Below are 22,194 nucleotides of genomic sequence, written 5' to 3'. Positions count from 1 at the left end.
CTCAGTATCTTGAGAGCTCAGAAAATGTAATTTTTAAGGCCTCAAAGTCCTGAAATCAAAATTCACAACAAAGGATGGTAATCTGAAATGCATATCTGAGAAGTACAGGAATAATCCATTTCTATAGATCAGCTTTTAACCTGCACACATTTTTTTTGTAAAACGACAGTCTTTACACTAATTTATGCACACAGCCACAATGACAAACTCATATTCTTTACAAATGAGCATGTAAGACAACGACAAGCAAGCAGCTAAAACATGGACAATTATTCCCCTGAAGCCTTTCTCTGTTACTATAGTAAAAGCTTGGTTTCTTTGGATGACATCTCACGACAAATTTACTACACTCCAGGCAAGAGGAAAAGAGGAAGGCTACAGAGGAGGTTTATGGACGTGGGAAGGGAGGACATGTAGGTGGTTGGTGTGACAGAAAATGATGTAAAAGACAGGGATAGATGGAGATGGGTGATCTGCTGTTGCGACCCCTAAATGGGAGTAGCTGAAAGAAGAAGACACCAGCAAACTGCAACATCATTTTGTTAAGAGGACCTCATGAGGTATGGAATATTAAATTATGCGGGCTGTTTGCACTTGTGCCATAGGTCATACTTTGCCCACTCCCAACTGTATGAGACAGTGCTTTCATTATTACCATCAGAAGTGTATGACACGGTGGTGGTGTTTGATACTCTGACAATGCCAGAACATTATCCAGTTGCTTTCTTTTCTCTTTGGCTATTGCATTTGTTGAAACATGTTAAAAAGGTCCTCTAAAATAATTAGTATCAAGATGCAGGTTATTTCAACAAAAAATACCTTTGGGATCTTTGCAACTTTTTTTTTGTTTTCTCATTGTTTTCATTTTTCTACTCCACTTGGGTAACGTTATTTCATTTTCTAGTTATTAATTTGTTTTTTGTAGAACATACTGTTCTGGTACGTTACTGACCCCACAATACAAACCCCTTTTATTTGGCAGGTTGTAAATTTACTCTTTCTGGCGTCACTTTGCAACTGCGCAGTAGTGTGCAGTAACATGGAAGAGTCCATGTAGCCTGAACTGAACTGGGCCCACATTGACAGAAGGCCGTTGAAAATAACAGCTATAACCGCAAGTTAAATATGTATAAGATTAAAAGAAAAGTTCATAAATACATTTTATCATGGGCCCTTTAGCTACTTTGGGGGGGCCTAGGCGCTTGCTTAATGTTTCGTCCGCCCCTGCGATGAAGGGCAAGTGAACAGTATGATCGTGGACCAGTGTACAGTACATCACTTTATAGACGTGGTCATCTAACTTTACCTTTAATGCCCTGCTTTCTGCTAGAGTGATCTACAGTCAACAATATTTCAAATATATACAAAAATGTGAAGATGTAAAGGTAAAGCAGTACAAAGCGCAGCATCGAGAGTAAAAATTCAAGATTATGAAACTCAGGTTATGTTTGTCCTTTGCCGGCACTCGTACCTTACGTCTTTCCGCTGGTTCATTAAGTTAAAAGTTTGTAGTAAACAGTAACGTCAGCGTATTTTAAGTGTCATGTCTTTCGGGGGAGACAAAACGTTGTTGAAATGTGTTAATCAGCAGCCTAAAACAATTAGCAGCCAGTAAAGGTAAGGTACTTTGTGCAAGTATAGTTGCCTCGTTTCGAAAAACGGATCATTGAAGTTTTTCATTCACAGCTTTTACGTAGTTTATTTTCTGTAACCCCAGTTTTAAAATGGATCGGCTGGTGTTCTTTCTGTGATTCTTATTGTGCCAGTTTCTATTTATATTGGCTGCGTTGTTGGCACTAATTATGAGGCTGAACTCGATTTCAGATATTACAACAAAAGCTAAGTCATGTATTCTGAAGCTCACGACTGGGTGCTTTAAATGAATAGTGAAGAACTCGTCGGAAGACGTGTTAACAGCCAAACGTAAAACGCGACTGATGCTCACGCTTATGCTGTAAGGGATATAGTAATAATTCTTTGCATTTATATAGCGCTTTTCTCACTACTCAAAGCGCTGAGCAATTGCAGGTTATTGGTTTAAATAAATAACATTTACATTTTACTCTCATGTTAAATCATTTTTTGAAAAGGAAATGCAGTTTAACTGGTGCAGATTAACTTACAAATATGTATTTTTTTTTTACATGTACATTTTTTTTTAAATTCATGTTTCTTTTTCCAGTTAGAGGGGGGCGGCGAGGAGTCGCAAGCTAATTCCTAGACGCTTTAAGTCAAAGTCAGGAACCAAACCAGGGTCAAGGCGCTACTCCATTGTACTGCTTTTTGGAGTAAGCCTCACTTAGTGGAAGTGACAGATGCTTGTGGAAAACCAAAGCAGACATGGGGAAAATGTACATAATCCCTAGATTTGGCGACAGTGTTGGGGTTCTGATCTAGTATTTTGGATAGTACATAGAAAAATACATATTTGGAACCATAATAAGGTTAAATTATATTAAGCCTTTTTTTCATTTGTACTGTCATATCAGAGGACATATCATTAAATAGTGAGATTTGCTTGTGTAAAACTGTATTGCACTTGTCAAAGCAACAACTCAATGTAAAATTGATAACAAATTGTCACATGATGAATGTTATTGGTTCAAGTATGTATTAAAGTTATATCTTACAATTAAAATTGTTACTTTAAATTGTTTTAAGTTATTTTACCAGTGATTGAGAAAACCTACAGTATAATAAAACTCTAAAGTCTGTATGTATCTTGGCACGCGACGGACGTGAGGTTCAGACAAACAAGGATAACAGAGGGTTTGAGATAAAATAGATAAAATTTAAAAATATTTTTTAAATTATTCAAACATGGCTAGTATTAAACTAATTACTATACATGGTCAAACTATTTAATAAGGTCAATTTTAATTTTTCACAGCTATTTGATTTACACTCATTCACACATTTCTAAAGTTATTGTAACTAATTGCTAATCATTGGATGAGGAAAAATGAATTTACTTGACTAACCGATTGTGTAGCATGCATAAATGTGATGGATTCAATACTTTTGAGAATGTTAAGACTTACATCTGTGTCCTGAAAGCACAATAAAATAAAAGGCAGTGTAGCATGTGTTGTGACTGCCTGACAGTTGAGGAAAAAAAAAAGATCTGTCGCAATAAAAGGAAACGTAGCACGTATTGTGACTTATTAATTGAAAAAAAAAATCTGCATTTCATTGAATCACTGAATTTGAGAATGATTCTCATTAATAATGTGCATGCTTTATTTGGTAGGACAGAGTGTGGATTGGTGATGGACTGGAATCTTGTCCAGAATTCTTCCTGCCTTGTGCCCAGCTTTCTTTGGATATGCTGCATTGATTCCCTCATCATCCTAAATAGGAAAATGGTTGGATAGATGTCCCATTTGGTAGAAATAGCCTGCTTTTAGCTTTAGAGTCCTTTTCTTACAAAACCTAATTTAGACATTTAATGTTTATTTTGGATATGTGAGTTTTTGCATTATTGTGCAGCCTGGATCGAGATGTTTCAGTATCCTTTGTAATCTGTCTTTGTTTGAAAATTTTTAAAGGATTTAATTACATTTGCATAGCTTAATGTGCACTGATAAATAAATGTATCCTTCAGTTGAGAAATAGTGTCTTCAGGCCTTTGTGGCACCTTTAAGTGAGTTTACAAAGGTGGTGGAATTAGTTGATGTGTTTCTTGCTCCTTTTAGAAGAGTAGGACTGGGACAAGTTCTTGAAAATATCTCTTTATTACATAAAAAAATCCTGGGATGACACAAGACTTTTCCATCCATCCATCCATTTTCTAACCCGCTGAATCCAAAGACAGGGTCACGGGGGTCTGCTGGAGCCAATCCCAGCCAACACAGGGCACAAGGCAGGGTGCCAACCCACCGCAGGACACACACAAACACACCCACACGCCAAGCACACACTAGGGCCAATTTACAATCGCCAATCCACATGTCTTTGGATTGTGGGAGGAAAACGGAGCGCCCGGAGGAAACCCCCACAGACACGGGGAGAACATGCAAACTCCACGCAGGGAGGACCCGGGAAGCGAACCCAGGTCTCCTAACTGCGAGGCAGCAGCGCTACCACTGCGCCACCGTGCCGCCCGACACAAGACTTTTTTTAAAGATATTTTTTCAAGTCCCGCAAGACGAGACTTTGGCCATGAGATTTTTTTCAAGTCTTGCCCTCCTCTCAACCATATTCAACCATGCACACGGTACTCTCACCTCTCATTCGTGTGAATGCTTTTGACAGACACAGTTCCTGCACTCTGAGCTCTTCTAAATTTTAACGTTTTCCTCACTTTAAGTTCCCAATTAAAGAAGACGTATTATGTCCAAATCTTATTGCAGAAATTCAACACGAAGGGTTGTTGCCAGAAAAAATGAGTACACGGCAATCCTAGCACCAAGAAATGATGAGGTCAAACGAATAAACGCCAAAAATGACAGTCGGTTACACGTCAAATTAGTTAAATGCGTATCAATAGACTATGCTGAAATAGTTGGTCGTGATCGTGTAGAAAATGAAACGTCAACTTATAATATCCCGAAGAATATCTACAACTGTTAGCACCGTCCGGTCTTCCAACACACAAATTGCTATAGAAAGAAGGGTGTATCCAAAAAAGGTAATGTAGTGCATTTTCCGTAGATAGCATTAGACAACAAAGGAGATCTTGAGATGCCATTCATATTAAAACATTAACAGTTTCCTGTTAGGATAGCTTTTGCAAAGACAATTAACAATTTTCAGAGCCAAATATAAGAAAAAGTCATTTTATTTAATAAAGAGAGAAACGAGTTCAATCACAAGCAGTTATACGTTGCATTGTCACAATGAAAGTCCAAACACAGAATCAAAATTCAATGTGATATTGATGGAAATTTAATTCAACTAATTGTTTTTACTAAAGTTTTACAGTAAAAGTGTAAGTTTAAAAAGTATATGTGTGTTAATTTCAAAGCCAAACAGAACAAAATCGTATTACGCAACGAATAACTCTAACACAACATGAAACATAATTTACTTTCAAATTATTATGTTTGACTATTTTTTAATATGGTTTTAATTACTCGCTGTAATGTAAAATAGTTCTATTATGCATATGTAACAATTCCCATGAAAATAATCTGTTTAAATTGTATATCCAGATCCCATTAAAATAACTTATTCCATGTGGTTTAAATTTAATTTTTCTTCAAAATATCTTATTGTCATACTGATAACTGACATAATACATAAATAAAAACTAATAATAGATAAATTACTCATTTTGAATAAATCAGGTGTACAAAGTGTACTGAAGGAAAATACGCACAATTATTGTCATTGACATCTAGTTAAGTTATATTCCTTTCATGCTTAAACATGCATATTAAAAAAAGGATTTTTTTTTTTCATGTTTCTTATATGTTGTCTGTAGTGATGGCTGAGAAAAACTTTTTGTCTCATGTGTTTTTATGGAAGATAGACATCTCAGAATTCCTGATAGAGTGAACTTCAATGTTGAGCTCAGCTTGAACAACAGCAAACCATATCAAACTGTCCATAAAAAATCTCAAGTTAATCTTCTCATTTTGTTCAAATGTCAGTTATCAATGTCAAAACAACCCAAATGCATACTTGGGTAAAATAGTATTGAAATATCCATTTTCTAGAAAGTGGCATCATGGATGACAGAGAAGCATGTTCAAATGGTACTGAGCTTTTTCAATAAAAGAATTGACTTCCTCCCAATTCTTTAGACATGAATCCTTGATATTAAAGCACATTACTTAGCTAACAAGATAAGTCATGTAATATCATCAAGTTTGGTCTAACAGAGGTGTACAATTAGAGATTAAAAGCTAAAGCTAAGTGAGTCAAAATATAGTTCAGTGGAAAGTATGCCTCAGATTTGTGCTCTCTTTTTTGTACTTAAAACCAGAAAGTTAGTTTACCAATGCAGTTTCAAGTAGTACTGCTGTTACGGCTTTATGACCAAAACATGGTTTGAAAAAACATTCCAAAGCAGAATGGTCAGATGATTTCAGACAATATGAAAAAAAAGATAATTTTTTGCAATTTAATATATAAAGCTTTATTCAACTTGAAACAGGAACAGCAAGGTTATTTATTATAGTGGGAGCTACCATTCTCAGCTGCACACCGACATAGCAAATGGGCAGGGCTGGGGCAAGGTCAGTGGCATACAACAGTTCTCTCTGCCCTTTTTCAAGTCAGTAAAGGGGGCAGCCCAATGTGCAAAATTGGGAATGAACTGCCTGTAGTGCCCCGCGAGCCCGAAGAAGACACAAACCTGCCTCTGCGTTTCGGGACATTGATACACAAGCACCTCCCGCATCTGAGGCTTGAGCAGACCCTTTCCCATAGAATACCCCAGATAATGGGTTTCCAAAATACCCATCCCGCACTTCTTAGGGTTAGCCGTCAATCCTGCCTGCCTCAAACTGTCAAACACCGCCTGCAGGCAAGCAAGGTGAGATCTCCAATTGTTACTGAAAATTACCACTTTGTCAAGATACATTTCCGCACACACGGAATGGGGTCGCAGGATCTGGTCCATCATCTGTTGAAAAGTCAATGAGGCCCCATGGAGACCGAAAGGGAGCCTGGAGAATTCGAAAAACCTATCAGGGGGTAGCGAATGCGGTTTTCTTGCAAATGATTTCCTCCACGGGAACTTGTCAGTACCCTTTCGTGAGATTAAGGGTTGAGATATACCAGGCGGTATGCGGCATCAGGTATGAATCAAACTTGGAAATCTTGTTCAAGCGCCAGAAATCTATACAAAACCGGACCAAGCCATCTGGTTTTGAGACCAGAAAAATTGGGCTCCGCCCCTTGCTTTTGCGGATAACCCCCAATTTCAGCATTTGTTTCACCTTCACGTGTATCACCGGGTGCAGTTAAAATCTTGTGTTCCGCAATTTCTGACTGGCAAGGCTAAATAGACATCAGTGTCTTTCTAATTAGTGTCTCTGCTTTCTGGACATCCACTAAATCATTGCCAATAGCAACTTCAGTTTGAGCGACTGCTGCTGATGTGACCAGGGCCTAATGCAGGCCGTGACACTCTTTTTCAACAGATTAAAATACAAAACCTGCATGGGTTTCCACTGACCGAGAGTTCTGACTTTAAAATTCACTGGACTAATGCGCTCTTGTACTACTGCTGGGCTTAGCCATTTCGCCTGAAATTTATGTGGGTCTGGAGGATTCAACACCAGTACTCGAATTCCATCCTTAAACGTGTGGAGCTTGTTTTTCTTATCATAATTAAGTTTTTGTGCCTCCTGTTCATGCTGCATATTTTCCACGGTAATAGAGGACAATTTTGAGATCAGTTCTTGGAGCGAAACAACTTGATCAACAAATCTGCCCTGCGAGGTGCCTCACAAACCCCCATACATTCCTCCTGAAAATGTCTAACACCCTGCGTAGTTGCCAGCCGAACAGCAGTTTGAACTGACTTAACCTGGATGCTTTGGGAGACTCTTGAACAGCAAGCAGGAGAAAAGGCAGCACAGTATCCCATGAGGTTGGGTTGTTCCCTCATTTTCTCCTCAGTGAGATGACCCCCAAAATGTGGGCATGAGCAATTTTTAATACCATCTCCCAATGTCTGCTTGGCATCACCTACTGCTCGATCCACCCAACCCACATGCAAATCACCCAATACAAGAAACAATCCTTAATCAAAAAGTGTGGTGTTTTAAAGTTCAGGTCCTCCCTCTACAGATAGTAAGAGCCACTTGCGATGTGGGCTTGTTTGAATGCAAAATTGAAGCTGCTGTTGGCTTGTTGCAGATGGGCAAACTCTCCCTAAGTGACAGTCTCTGCTTCCTCTGTGCCCATCATGCTCTCCCCCCCGCTGCTACTTCGTTAGGGTCCGTAACGGGTGTCTGGTCTGGGAAGGATGTTCGCGCGAGTGACACCCCCATCTGTCAGGGGTCCTCATTTGAGGATTTGTCTCCCACGTCATTGGACAATTCAGGTTTAATTTCCAACCCTGTTCTTTGATTGACTTTGTCTGTGACGAGCCCCTCTCTGTAAACTACAGAGGGAGGTGCTCTGCAGGTAGCCAAGACTCTACCGGTTGATCACAGCAAAAGATCTCTGCAATCAGTCCCCACTATGGAGTTCCTACAGTGGCGTCTTTCACTCATGCTGGTTGGATCGAAATTGGGACCAAGCCCAGATAGCCACTCTGCTTCCAGGTTGCTTGGGCACCCTCCAGTCTGCAGGTCAAGTCTAACAGCGAATGGACTTTGTTCCGGAGCATCTCATCAGAAAGGTCCTCGAGTATCCCTGATAGGATTGTGTCAATAGCAAGCTTCTCCACAATGCGCTCAAAGGTGTCCCCGCCAAACCAGCTTTGAATCAGAACCACTGAGTTCTGAATCTGTGCTCATATAGGCCGGTCCACGTCAATGTGCCATAAATGAAACTGGTGCCGCATGGCTACTGGACTCATAGCCGTGCAGAGGAGGATCTATTACTTCAGCAAATCATACACATTGAGCCTTTTGGGAGAGAGGTTTTGCATGACCTGTAGGGCCTCTCTGGTTAAAAATGGAGGCAAAATAGCTGTCCAACCTCCCCTATCCCAATGTGCAAGTGTTGCCATGCGCTCAAAGCAGAATAAGATCGACTTCGGGTTATCCAAAGGAGTCCTCTTCACCAGTACATCCCTGGGGCATACAAAGATAGGAGAGCCCGCAGGAGCCTCATCTTGCTCCGCCAGTATTGGGATGTTATGTGCGTCTTGGTGTTCCATTGGTGGTGGTGACACTTGAGTTGCTGCCTTGCACCCAAAGGATAAGGCTGAGTCTGTGGATTTTTCATGACAATCAGCTTTATTCAATTTGGAACAGGAACAGTAAGGTTATTTATTGCAGTGGGAGCTACCACTGTACTGCACACAAACACAGAAAATGGGTAGGGCTGGGGCCAGGTCAGTGGCCAAGTTATTGTGTTCCCCACATCACCCATTGGGTGACAGACATGAGCTTGCCATTTCCTCTGTGGTGCTGCGAACCTGCGGGGCGCTGTGAACCTGCAGTTGCCTCTGCGATGGACAAGCAGCCCTTGATAGATGCATCAATCATGTTTCGGAATGTTCCCCCATTGGGGAGGGTCTAAAAAGAGTTCACAAATCTCACAAGGCATTTTTGGGACTTGTAGGTATGCATAAATATTCCCATGGTGGGTTTAGTCAATGAAAATTTTTTTTGATGATAGAAGTTTTCCTCCCAAGTGAATTTTTCACCTGTACTTTTTCACATCTGAGGCAGTGCCAGACACCTCTGCTAGTATGCAATAAATAATGTTTTATCCAATCAAAATTCAGTAACAAGAAAATACACAAAAATCATAATGTTTTACCAAGGTGTGAACTTTATTTTAATAAAGGTAATGAAAACAAATGTATGTGAATAAAGAAAACTGAAAATAAAACTTATGCAATATTTATACCTTGCAGCTTTCTACTAAGCTTTAGTTAGCTTAACATTCCATTAATTTCCTGTAAATAGCTTACACACTCTGATGATACTTAATAGTATAGTGCTATTACAAAAATATATATATTTCAACATCTCGTTTTCTGGCTGCCCATTTAGTCAAAATGTTAAAAAGCTTGTGGGTTGTTTATCCGATAGCATTCATCCTTTATGTGTTATGTTGCTAACTGGTTAAGGTAGTGGAAAAAAAGCCCACTGTACATACCAGCCATTCACTTATTTTGTTATGCTTTTGGTATGACAGAATTGTACAGCACTTAACTTACTAGAAATATTTATATTTATATATATGTACTAAAGTAGGTAATCTGCATTTTCAGGTCAAATAATGTCCATCTTTAAATCTTGCAATGTAAATTTAATATTGCAGACAGGAGCAAGTAGTGTAGGAATAATATGTTTGACTAAAATCATTTGAGTCTTAAAGTAGTTTTTGTTTTGTTCATTTTAAAGCTGCTGCATAAATCAAAATATTTTTTGAAGCTACAGCTGTTTTTAGTGGTGTGAGCCAGCACTGTAGAATTGAGAATAGACTTTTTTTGTTATTAGAGTTACTAGAAGCTTAAGGCAACATTGCTGGCCATTAAAATTGCAACACTGGAAAAATGTGTAATACTGGTCTGAAACTGAAAACTGGTCACGGTAGAGTATTTACCTTGTATGCAGCTGTGGGACCTTCTTGCCTGCTGCCCATTGCTTTAGACACCCTTGACACTTGACCACAGGTGTCTGCAACTGCAGTGGTGCCAAGAACGCTGCTAATGGCAGGATGACTGGCATTGCAATTAGTTTCAGATGAGTTTTTACTGCACCATGTTGGAAATGTCCGTGTATCTAGGCACTGAGGTGGATGATCCTAGAGGTGTGCATTTTGACGCACTGTATGGGTCCTGCTCCAGGTGTTACAGTGTGGGGAGCCATGGGTTCAACACCTGTTCCTGCATCTTATGCATTCCTGGAGTCTTCACCAGCAATACATCATGGAGATGTTGAAGGTACTCTGTCTGCAAAGGTTCATTGGTGACATATTTCAACTGGACAAGCATCGACCACAAGTGGCATTGAAATGAAAGTCCTACGGTGTTCCTGGATGACCACAATGTGCCACTTCTTCTCAGGCCCACACGTTCACTATCCCCCATTGAGCACATCTGGGACATGGTCAGATGACAACTGGAATGGCAGAGATCACCAGCATTTACTCTGGATGAACTTTGGGCATGTATAGATGCTACATGACACGCAGTTCCTCAAACACAAATCCATTTTTACTTCTTGTTCATGCCAGACCTTGTTCAAGCAGTTAATTTTGCCCATGGTGGGTACACAAAATACTGATTAGTGTGCATTTTGCATGTGTAACCAAGCTATACTTTTACTTGTATATGCCATTTATCATACAGTATGTAACCTGCGACATAAATATAACTTTTATATCTTAAGTCTTTTTTGGTGTTGCAATTTTAATGGCCAACATTATCCACAGGAAATCTATTTAGATTGTCAGAAATTCAGTTTGACCAGAGAAAGAGGTCAGTTTCTATATTCCTGTTATCCTAGTGTTCCTTAACACAGAAAGGTGAAATTCCATCTTGGTCTCACGATAGTTGAGAATTCATGCATTTCATGTCTTTGTATTTTCATACCTTTGAAGAAGGTGTTGTGTTTGAACAAAATCTTTTTCATATTCATGGGTATTTTGTCTCACACTCTACGTGTGACCATTTTGAACATTTTTTGTATATAGTTTATTGAATTATTTTCTGGAGGTGATAATGTTGTATTGCTCTGTTAAATGTAACATGATTGTTCTCTAGTTATAAAGCTGTTTTGCCTTAAAGCACCTGTGCCTTACTGTAAATCTGTCCTGTCATCCATGGAAAATGTATGATCTAGCTTTGTCTGTCTTCATGAGAGTTTTATCCAAATACACATCTTTGGGATAAGAAGGGAAACTAAAGTATTTTAAGTTGACATCACTAAAGTAAACCAATATCAGAAAGTGTTGGAATGTAAAGTATGTTGAGTGAGCCCTGCAGGTTTTTTGTACCCTGTTTAATACTTGCTCCTGATGCTGCCATAACAGGCTCTGATGGCACATAACCCTGCACAGGTTCTTCTGGTTTCTTTCCATAGCAAATAGATGTGTGAATGTGTTGGATTTGAGTAGCTTCTCTAAATTGACACTGATTGAGTAAGTGTAAGTGAGTATGTGAAGGGGCTTTTGGACATAACTGGATTTCCATGTAAAGTCTGTCACAGCATTGTATATAAAATGTCTGGCCCATGTGACTCATTAATTCAAATAGTGGATTTAGAAAATTGACAAATTAATGGAAAACAATATTTATATATGTTTTTCATAGGTAATGAAGAATATGTGACAAGGATGTCACAGTTTCCAGAGTGTAGGTCTTTGTTTGATTTGGATCCTACACTTTTAGATGGTCTGAAGGAGGTTGCTTCAATCCACAATGCTCCTGTGTCCAATGGAAAATGTGTAAAGAAGGAAGGTATGGATCTCTTTCTTTTTTGAAGTTCTGTGTTTGCAATCTGAAAAGTAATTCATAATGTGATAATGTAAAATGCCACAAGGTTTTGTGAAGTGGAATGCAAGAAGCCTGTTCTGCTAATTTTAAAACAATTATTTAAATGTTCTAGAAGTTGTTAAAACATACATTATTGTTATTGCCTGTGGAGTTTCTGCTACTGTACTTTTATTTATTTATTTAGTTTTCTTATTAAAATCATGTCTAATTAATTGTGTCTAGACATACTGGATTTAAGATACTAGTAAAACTTATTCAGACACAATAATCTATATAAATATATAATGCAAAGTCAGCTCACTCACTGACTGACTCATCAAGATAAACACTATTTCCTGTTTAGCTTAAAAGCTGCATTTTAGTAGGTTGGTATATCTAGGCTAGTATGTGCCAAGTAAGAAAAGACATTTCGATACATTAATATATAGGGTTAAAAAAATCCTACAATAAAAAAACTAAATACCCTAGGCGACGCTGGGTATTTCAGCTATACATATATACAGTAGTCTCACTTATCCTACCTTCGCTTATCCAACATTCCATATTATCTGACGTCCCACCACAAAAAAAACAAAAAAAAAATATGCATCAATCGGCAACAAGAACTGCAAGTTGCGAGAGTGAGCGTAGTCTATTCTTTGTTGCTCCCGACTCTGCCGCAGCTAATTACAGTGGAACCTCGGTTTGCGAGCATAATTCGTTCTGGAAATGTGCTTGCAGTCCAAAGCACTCGTACAGTATATCAATGCGAATTTCCCCATAAGAAATAATGTAAACGCTGATGATTCATTCCACAACCCAAAACTATTCATATAAAAATGATTAATACAAAATCTAAAGTAAAAATACATAAAGCAAATTAACCTGCACTTTACCTTTGAAAAGAATCATGGCTGGTGTGAATGAATTTCTAAACTCTTGTGGGATTCCACCCAACGCGACGACACACGGAAGAGTGTCCCAAAGCAATTGCAGTCTCACAGCGCTGTAGCAGTTCGACATAAAAGCCAATCTGAAAAGATTGTGGACATGCTATAAGTGCCTGCCATTGATGGGTGATCCAAGGAACTAGGGACATTATAAATGCGCAGGGCACAGTATTACTTTCCCCCTGACCCAGCCTGACTGCTGTGTCTGTGTATAGGATAATGGCAGATCCCGCTACAATAGATAACTGCGCTGTTGCTGTTTCAAGCTTAATAAAGCTGGTGTTGCTAAAAGTACTGAGATTCAGCTTCGAGTTCTCGAGTGCAAGATGGGGACTCGCACGTCACAGCACAAACACACACACGCAGTCACAATGCTGTAGTAAACAGTATACGCTCATACGGATGTTGACTATATTAGTGACGGAGTTAAGGCTAGAAACTGCAATTAATTACATTGAGCAACAAGAAGCTGCTACAGGAATCGACATAATGATGCTGCAAAGATGGCGAGACTTCACAGCGAAGACACGGCACTCGTCAGGAAAGCAGACTATGATCAAAAATGTCTTTAAATCATCACAGGACTGAACTTTTTAAGTACAGTACATACTGTATTTAACGTCAGACAGTTCTGTAACTCTAAATTCATTTTATCAGTTAATTTATTCTGTTTTGTTGTAAAACATGATTATTAGGTTCATAATGTATAAAATTGTAACATAGTTTGACGTTTAATAGGCTTTTTCTTAACCCCTGCCATTATCCAACATTTTCGTTTATCCGACGTTCGGTCGGCTCGTTTGTGTCGGATAAGCGAGACTCTACTGTGTATGTATGTATATGTATGTATATCTATATATATATATATATATATATATATATATATATATATATATATATATATATATATATACACTAGCAAAATACCTGCGCTTCACAGCGGCGAAGTACTGCCTTAAAATTTTTATTAAGAAGAAAATTAAATCTTTTTAAACTGAGGGAAAATATGCCAATAATTATTTAAGGATCTCTTTGTATACCACATTGTGAGTTCGGCCCTCCGGTTGTAATATGATCAAGCTGTGCGCTGAGCTTACTCTTGGGCATGTAACGTACAGTTGGCCATGTGAACAGTAATCTTGTTTCAAATCTCTCAGCTTGGATTGCTGCTGTCATAATCGGTTTGAGTTTCATAGTTTGTTTCAATTACGACAGTATTTGCAGGACTTGTGTTGAAGTGACATTCGGCAACTGTCAAGCGTTGTAAGCATACAACCGGTTTCATTGATAACTTCACATCCAGCTTTTGAGAGTCGACCGTTATGACCGTTACGCATAGAATTTCGAAATGAAACCTGCTTAACTTTTGTAAGTAAGCTATAAGGAATGAGCCCGCCAAATTTCAGCCTTCTACCTACACGGGAAGTTGGAGAATTAGTGACATTGGAAAGTTCAATATGGAGGCCGACAGTGGCGTCATACCATCGAAATAAGTATGTACATCGGTTTCGGTTAGCGCAGGGAAGCCGCCTACCAAATTTCGTGAAGATGGGGCCATAAATAAGAAAGTTCAACGTGGTGGACGTTGTCGACCGTTATCGACCGTTATGACCGTTACATGTAGAATTTCGAAATGAAACCTGCTTAACTTTTGTAAGTAAGCTGTAAGGAATAAGCCTGCCAAATTTCAGCCTTCTACCTACACAGAAAGTTGGAGAATTAGTGGTGAGTGAGTGAGTCAGTCAGTGAGGGCTTTGCCTTTTATTATTATAGAGATATACATATATATATATATATATATATATATATATATACTAGCGACTGGGAGCCCGATCGCATCAGGCTACAAATTCTACGTTTGTGAAATCCATACTTTCTCTGCAAAGAATTGTTTTTTTAAGTCCTTGAAATGACTTTGTTATCATGGCACTGATTTGTGCTTAAACTAGAGCTTTTTGGCTGATGTAATGAAGAGCTTCCTGTTTAAATGGGGCTGGGAGACGTGAACTCAGCTCTTCGGCGCACCTCATTTGATTTTTTCCGGCAAACAAATTTTCAAAACAAACCGTATTTTATGACTCCAATCAGTGTCGGGGTAATAATTATGTTGGCATGGTCATTTTAGATCTGAGATCAGCTAAAATTTAAACAATGACCGTTGTTAATACCCAGCCGTCATTATTCAGTTTGCCAATAGATGTCGGAAGGACGGATGCCAAAATTGAACTGCCCAAAGATAGATTTCGACGTACCAAGCAAATGCCAATACGTTCTAAATTACTACGGTTCCGGAGCTGTGGAAGGGTTTAAGTCAGTCGACGATGTTAGTCCTGGAAAGTATGCCCCACCAAACCAACGTTCCAAAAACCAACCGAACTTACTGTTATCTGCTTGAACTAACACCAACTTACTATACTCGACGGTCCAGTGGCGTCACTGAAGCATTTGAACATTCTTAGCCAATCATGCAATAACTGTATCCGTGTTTGCCACGTTATGTTCTAACTACAGAGGCAAAATATGTGTGTGTGTATGTATGTATGTTCCAGCATCACTTCCGAACGGCTGGAGCAATTTTCATGAAACAATGTGACTGCCAATATTCTTTATGTTTGAGCAGCACCGCGCTCCTGTTGCTTTTGAAATGAAATAGAGTTGGCTGGTTCCGAGCGTCAGCTGGATGATTATATACATACAAGACCGCAAAACAAGAACATAGTCTTGATTGTTTGTTAATTTATTTTTATTTTTACATTTGTGGTGTTTTATAAATTATATTTTTCTGAAACAATTAAAAAAAAAAAACACTTTATTTTCATCCCGGGCAACGCTGGGTATTTCAGCTAGTGGCTTATAAGTCATACAGTACATCCCATCAAAAAGAGCAAGATTTGGCATAAAGTTTTACAGGCTTTGTGAATCTAAAACAGGATACATTTGGAATATGGTTCTGTATACAAGGAACGTAACAATGTTTCATTCGAAAAACAGTCTGTACGGCATTCCTACGTCGTTGTTACTGACTTTGATAGATGCTTTGCTGATCAAAGTTACTATTTAACCATGAAGAATTTTTTATACTTCGCCAGCCCTACTTTGACCTCTACTGCAAAGAATTCTGACACATATGGAGCAGTGTCTCCCAACCTTTGGTAGAGCTAAATTACTATGAGGAATGCTAGTAGCTTGGCAAAAGGTTAAAGTGCTTGCACTGAAATGGAAAGACAAGAAAGATGTTTGTCTTCTTAGCACTGTACATAATGCAGCTAAAGTCACTGTATAAGCAAAAGGTAACAAGTAGGTTACTAAGCATTGTGCTGTGGTCAACTACAATAGTACGATGGGCGGTGTAGATTATGTGGATCAAGAATAGACTTTCTGTCCCATTATGCAAAGGCAACAAAAAAAATACTACAAAAAGATATTTTGTCATCTGAAGGAAGTATACCACACAAAAGACTAATTTTGCAATTATATTGCAAATATATATAATATATATATATTTTATTTTGGCATTATTATTATTATTGTTCGTATTATTAGTATTATTTTTATTATTATCATTATTCTGCAGTGGGTTGGCACCCTGCCCAGGATTGGTTCCTGCCTTGTGCCCTGTGTTGGCTGGGATTGGCTCCAGCAGATCCCCGTGACCCTATTCGGATTCAGCGGGTTAGAAAATGGATGGATGGATGGATGGATGGATATTGCAAATATATATAATATATATATATTTTATTTTGGCATTATTATTATTATTGTTCGTATTATTAGTATTTTTATTATTATCATTATTCTGCAGTGGGCTGGCGCCCTGCCCGGGGTTTGTTTCCTGCCTTGTGCCCTGTGTTGGCTGGGATTGGCTCCAGCAGACCCCCGTGACCCTGTAGTTAGGATATAGTGGGTTGGATAATGGATGAATGGATGGATTATCATTATTATTTGTATCTTAATTATACAGTACTTTTGAGGTTTAATGAAAATGTCATTTTTCATGACAAAAATGCACCCATTTTTGCATACTGTATTTTTTTTAGAAAAAAAATGTAATGCTAAGGAGGTTAGTGCTGTAGTGAGTGGGATATTCGTACATACCAAGTACCCGTTTTCACAGCTGCACTGACGGCAGTTACACAGACAAATGAAGCTTATTAGTTTATGCAAATAAAGGCCGTCTACAAAGTTTACCAAAGCTTTAGGAAGATGTGTTTAGCATGATCTTACGAGGCACTGTGGCAGTACCCATCAACCATTGTGCTGCTCCAGACAATTTCATCAGTGTTCATAAAGTTTAAATAAGAAAATTGATAAATATGCCGTGTCTTAAAATGTAGCAACTATGTTTTTTTTTTCTCAGCCACTTTAAAATAACAGTTTCATTGCCTTGCTGGAATACAGCATTTATTTTAGAGCAGTGTTCCTCAACCTTTATGGCCTCATTTCCTCTGCATTTTTTTAGTAAGCATCCACACAATATGTATGCTATGGAAAGCTCATAACAGTCAGCGCTAATTGGTATCATGAACTGATTTATTCACCGCATGAATGTGAACAGTTGCATTGGCGTTTGGATTTATTGGAAACAAAACACTGGCAAGTGTTAGGATGGAGGAAGCCTTTTTGTAAATAGCTCAATGCCGGAACGCAGAATGCACACGATGTTTTTTACTGACATGTTAGACCTGACAATGTATGAAAATGTGACAATAAAAAGTTAGGTTTTCTTTGTTCAGTGCTGACACAGATCTGAGATTGTGCTGTGGTAAAACCAGAAGGACCAGTACAATATGGGAAAAAAAATCATATGATTTGAGTATATATCTGCCATCAAACCATTGTATTTATTTGTGATTAAATATGTGTGGCAGCATTTCATGGGGAAAAAATATGATCTCAGTATGTGTCTGCCATGAAACCATTGTATTTATAGACTATTCAATATGTGTGGCAGCAGTGTATAGGAAAATTATAATTTGGGGATATTTCTCCAGAGTTGGCACACATATTGAATCATCGACAGTCACAATAGTTTGACAGCAGATATGTACTTAAATTGTGTGATTCACCTCCCCACACAAATGGTGCCTCATAGCTTATCAATAGACTTTCTCCAGTTTTGGACAATAAACACACTTTTTGTGCAGAACTGCTTTGTTTTTTTTAAGTCAAGACAGAATACAACCATTGACGAACAGTTGTTACCATATGCAATGTCAATGCCTTTTCACTCAGTATATGTAAAGCAAACCCAAAAAGTCTCAATAGCTAGTGTTGTAAATAGAAATGTATGCTAAACACTATTTCCTATTTGGAGAAGGAACCCAGTCAAACATCAGGGAAAGACTTTCAGAAACGGGTGTTGTAACTCACTGAGCCTTTCACGGACATAGACAGACCTTTGATAAAATGTTCACACCACTTTCTATGGCAAATAAACTAAAAAGATAAGCCTTCTTGGTATCTATGAAAGGTGGTGTAGGCAGTGGCCATCCAGATGCAGATGCAGTGCCTGATGGGAAGATGCACATGCAGCAGTACAAAGGAGAGATGCTATGTGTTCACAATAGAATATGGAAATCTGTGCTGACATATAACGCCAGCTACATTGTAATTTGTCAACAACAACAATATTTATTTATATAGCACATTTTCATACAAATGATACAGCTCAAAGTGCTTTAAAGGATGAAGAAAAAGAAAAAAAGACAAAATATATAAATAAAATTAGGCAATACTAATTAACATAGAATAAAAGTAAGGTTCGATGGCCAGGGAAGACAGAAAAAACAAACAAAAACAAAAAACTCCAGATGACTGAAGAAAAAAAACAAAATCTGCAGGGGTTCCAGGCCACAAGACCGCCCAGCCCCCTCTAGGCATTCTACCTATCATAAATGATCTCAGTCAGACCTCATGGTTTTCAGGCTTCACATGGAAGAACTTGATGATGACGGTCATGTGGACCTCTGGCCTTCAATCCATTAATGTAGGGACAGTATGGTGCTTTGATCGGTTGATCAATAATTACCCCTAAATTCTTTACCTCTGTCTTGACTTTTAATGCTAATAGATCAAGTTTATTTCAAATACCCTCATTATATCTGTTTTTGCCAATCACTAAAATTTCTGTTTTCTCCTTATTTTGTTTGAGAAAATTACCCATCCATTCAGAAAAACAAGTAAGACATTGTGTCAGTGAACCAAGACAGTCTGGGTAATTAGGCACTATTGATAAATACAGTTGTGTGTCATCAGCATAGCTGTGGTAGGTCAAATTATTTCTTGAGATAGTCTGACTTAATGGAAGCATGTAGACCGAAAAGAGCAGTGAACTCAGGATAGATCCTTGTGGAACACCATCTAGAATATCATGTGTCTTTGAAGTATAATTACCACAACTAATAAAGAATTTTCTACCTGCCAGGTAGGACATTAAACCAATTTAAGGCACTGCCAAAGAGGCCCACCCATTGACTAAGGCGATTTCTAAGAATATTGTGATCAATTTTATCAAATGCGGCATACAGATCTAAGAGGATGAGAACAGATGCACATCCTCTGTCTGCATTTACCCGCAAGTCATTTACTACTTTAACAAGTGCAGTTTCTGTACTGTGATTTGTTCTGAAACCCGACTGAACCTTATCAAGAATAGCATATTTATTGAGATGGTCATTTAGCTGCATAATGACGGCCTTTTCTAGGATTTTACTTAACTTGCTGGTTTCAATTTTCCATACATACTATAGACTGTGAAGTGAGCATGACTGTAAACTGATTACTTAAAAATATATTCGTTTCTACTTCATTTGTTATTTCATTTACCCAGCAGAAGGAAAAGTGTTGTTTTGTTTTTCAACATTAAATATTGAAGCAGTTCTAATGCTGAGCAGCAGCATGATACTAGTTTTGTTGCTAACGATAAGCCTTTCGAAAGCTGTCAACACAAAATTTTCTGTTTTAAAAGTAAGCTGCTTAGTTTTGCGCAATGTCATCTTTTCCAGCAGAGCCATGCTGGAGATACATAGCATGCTTGCATGGAACACATTACTCAACAATTTTTTTGTGCCTCATACCATAATATGTTAGCACCAATGTGAAAACAATGTACAAAGAAAAATTAATAAAACATAAAAACATATACATATGATCTAAAAAATGTAAGAATACATTTTTGACACTTTCTGAAAATGGATTTATAATCTACTTAGCATGTTTCAGTATCAACTACAGAGCCTATAACAAGTATTTACCCTTTCTTATACAGCATTACAACACAGTGGATGTAATTTAGCTTTTTTGACATTGATCCACAGAAAAAGACTGTTTAATGTCAAAGTGAAAGCATATCTCTGCAATTTGGTGTAAATTAATTAAAACTATAAAACACAAAATAATTGATTGCAAAAGAAAAGTGCATAGCTGTTGATAAAACACTGTGTCTGTATGTGATTCTGCATGTGTTCCAGCATTGCTTTATAAAAAAAAATTGAGTGTATATTATATATGAAAATAATATAATTTGAGTAGATACAGTATGATCATTTTGATACTAGTCTAATTGCAGAGAAAACACAATTTTAGACAGCAGTTTAAACAAAGGTGGAAGCACTTCTCAATTGTATGAAAATCTTTTGAGATGGTTAATTCCCTATAAAATCAATTCCTCCTTAAAAATGGCAGATTTTGTATGATACATTTACTTTATGAATTTATAAACACACATCTGAATAAGTAATATCAAATAATATAACATACTTTCACAAATAAAAAGAAAGTTTCTATCATTTTATTAGTAATGCAATATGCAACCCATTTGTCAGCATTAACTTGTATTGATAGTATAGTGTTAACAGCTTATAGACTACTTTTGTTTCTCAAAGAATTTCTATTTCCCAATGCTGTTTCTTGCTTCCACATGTTCAGTACACAAGGAGCAAAAATATGCACAAATACAACCTTTACAGCCATATTTGCAATCCATTCATATCTTTAGATTATGATATGTGCCAAGATGTGCTTAATAGATTATTTATGGCATAAATAATTTTATCTTGGTAAGTAATGTTTGGCTGCTCCACAAATATGAGTGTATGTCATTAAAATACTAATTAATGTAATAAAAGGCATAGTACTGCTTGTTTTTTAAGAATGCTTTTATATTCCATAAATAATTAGAATAGTGATCCTGTTTCTCCTGATGGTTTGCTTGAATTATTTCAACCTGTGTTCTGATCAGTTGGCATGATTCTCAGTTCATTCAGTCTCAATACATTTGTTTGTGTCATCTTTGGTCATTTGTTCATTTGCAGCTCTTTTAAGTATTATTTATTATTATTTGCTTTAAAATGGTATTTTGTTTTTTATTCCAAACTATTATTTACTTTTGAAAAGTACATTGTTTCTTTGGCCCAACTAATATTTTTCCCCCCATAGAAATGACTGAAAAGGAGTCCCACAGTAATGATCATAAGAGTAATTTGGAAGTTGTTGCAGAAGTGTCCAGAAAAATGCAGTGCTCTGCTTGCCAGTGTTCTTTTGACAGTCGACAGCAACAGGTAGAACTATCTGTGTTTATATTCTCTTTGTGATAAGTAATATTTTCTTCATGCATTTATGTTACATTATAGATAACTTTTCATTATGGACTGACCATAAATGAGTGTTTAATAGGTTTTGACACTTTGGTCTCAGTTTTTCTTTTAAAATTATATTGAATGAAGCATACGATAATCCATTAAAGTTATGTGCTCAGCATATTGATACCATTTTCATGTGACCCTTGCTCATTTTTATTTTTTGACAATTAATTTTTTTTCAATACTTTTTGAAATATGCCAGTATTTATGCTGTTAAAGGGCAGAGTAAGTTAATTTCCCTAAACTTATAGTACTACATATAATTATGCACTCCAGTTTTAGAGATAAAACATTTTTATTCCCTTGATCAGTACAGAGTTCTATAACGCATTCATTTTAATTTTAAAAAGGGTTTGAGCATAACAACATGATCATGTTTTCATACTGTATCAACACCTTTGCATATAGCCCTTTGCTTATAACCTCTGTTTCTATCACAAATAAAAATAAATTTAAAACAAATCGAATCTTTGGTAAAAAGCCTGAATTAGTTTCTAAGTTTTCATATTAAATAATATTCATGTAATTATTTTAGCCCATTTTTCAAAGT

At 37.4% G+C, this 22,194-nt stretch overlaps 1 protein-coding gene across 1 annotated transcript in view; it reads left to right on the top strand.

The window, feature by feature from the left end:
- The first annotated feature begins 1,096 nt into the window (after positions 1-1,096).
- The window catches only part of ankzf1 (ankyrin repeat and zinc finger peptidyl tRNA hydrolase 1), a 70,822-nt gene continuing 49,724 nt past the window's right edge, over positions 1,097-22,194 (top strand). The window contains exons 1-3 of the mRNA XM_039755960.1: positions 1,097-1,114; positions 11,894-12,040; positions 21,442-21,563. Coding sequence (XP_039611894.1) covers positions 11,917-12,040; positions 21,442-21,563 — 246 coding nt within the window. The 5' untranslated portion in view covers positions 1,097-1,114; positions 11,894-11,916. The remainder of the gene's footprint in view (positions 1,115-11,893; positions 12,041-21,441; positions 21,564-22,194) is intronic.

Source organism: Polypterus senegalus, chromosome 6, assembly GCF_016835505.1.
Source record: "Polypterus senegalus isolate Bchr_013 chromosome 6, ASM1683550v1, whole genome shotgun sequence".
NCBI lineage: Eukaryota > Metazoa > Chordata > Cladistia > Polypteriformes > Polypteridae > Polypterus > Polypterus senegalus.
Note: the sequence above shows the minus strand (reverse complement) of the source record. Positions and strands in the feature narration are given on the sequence as shown.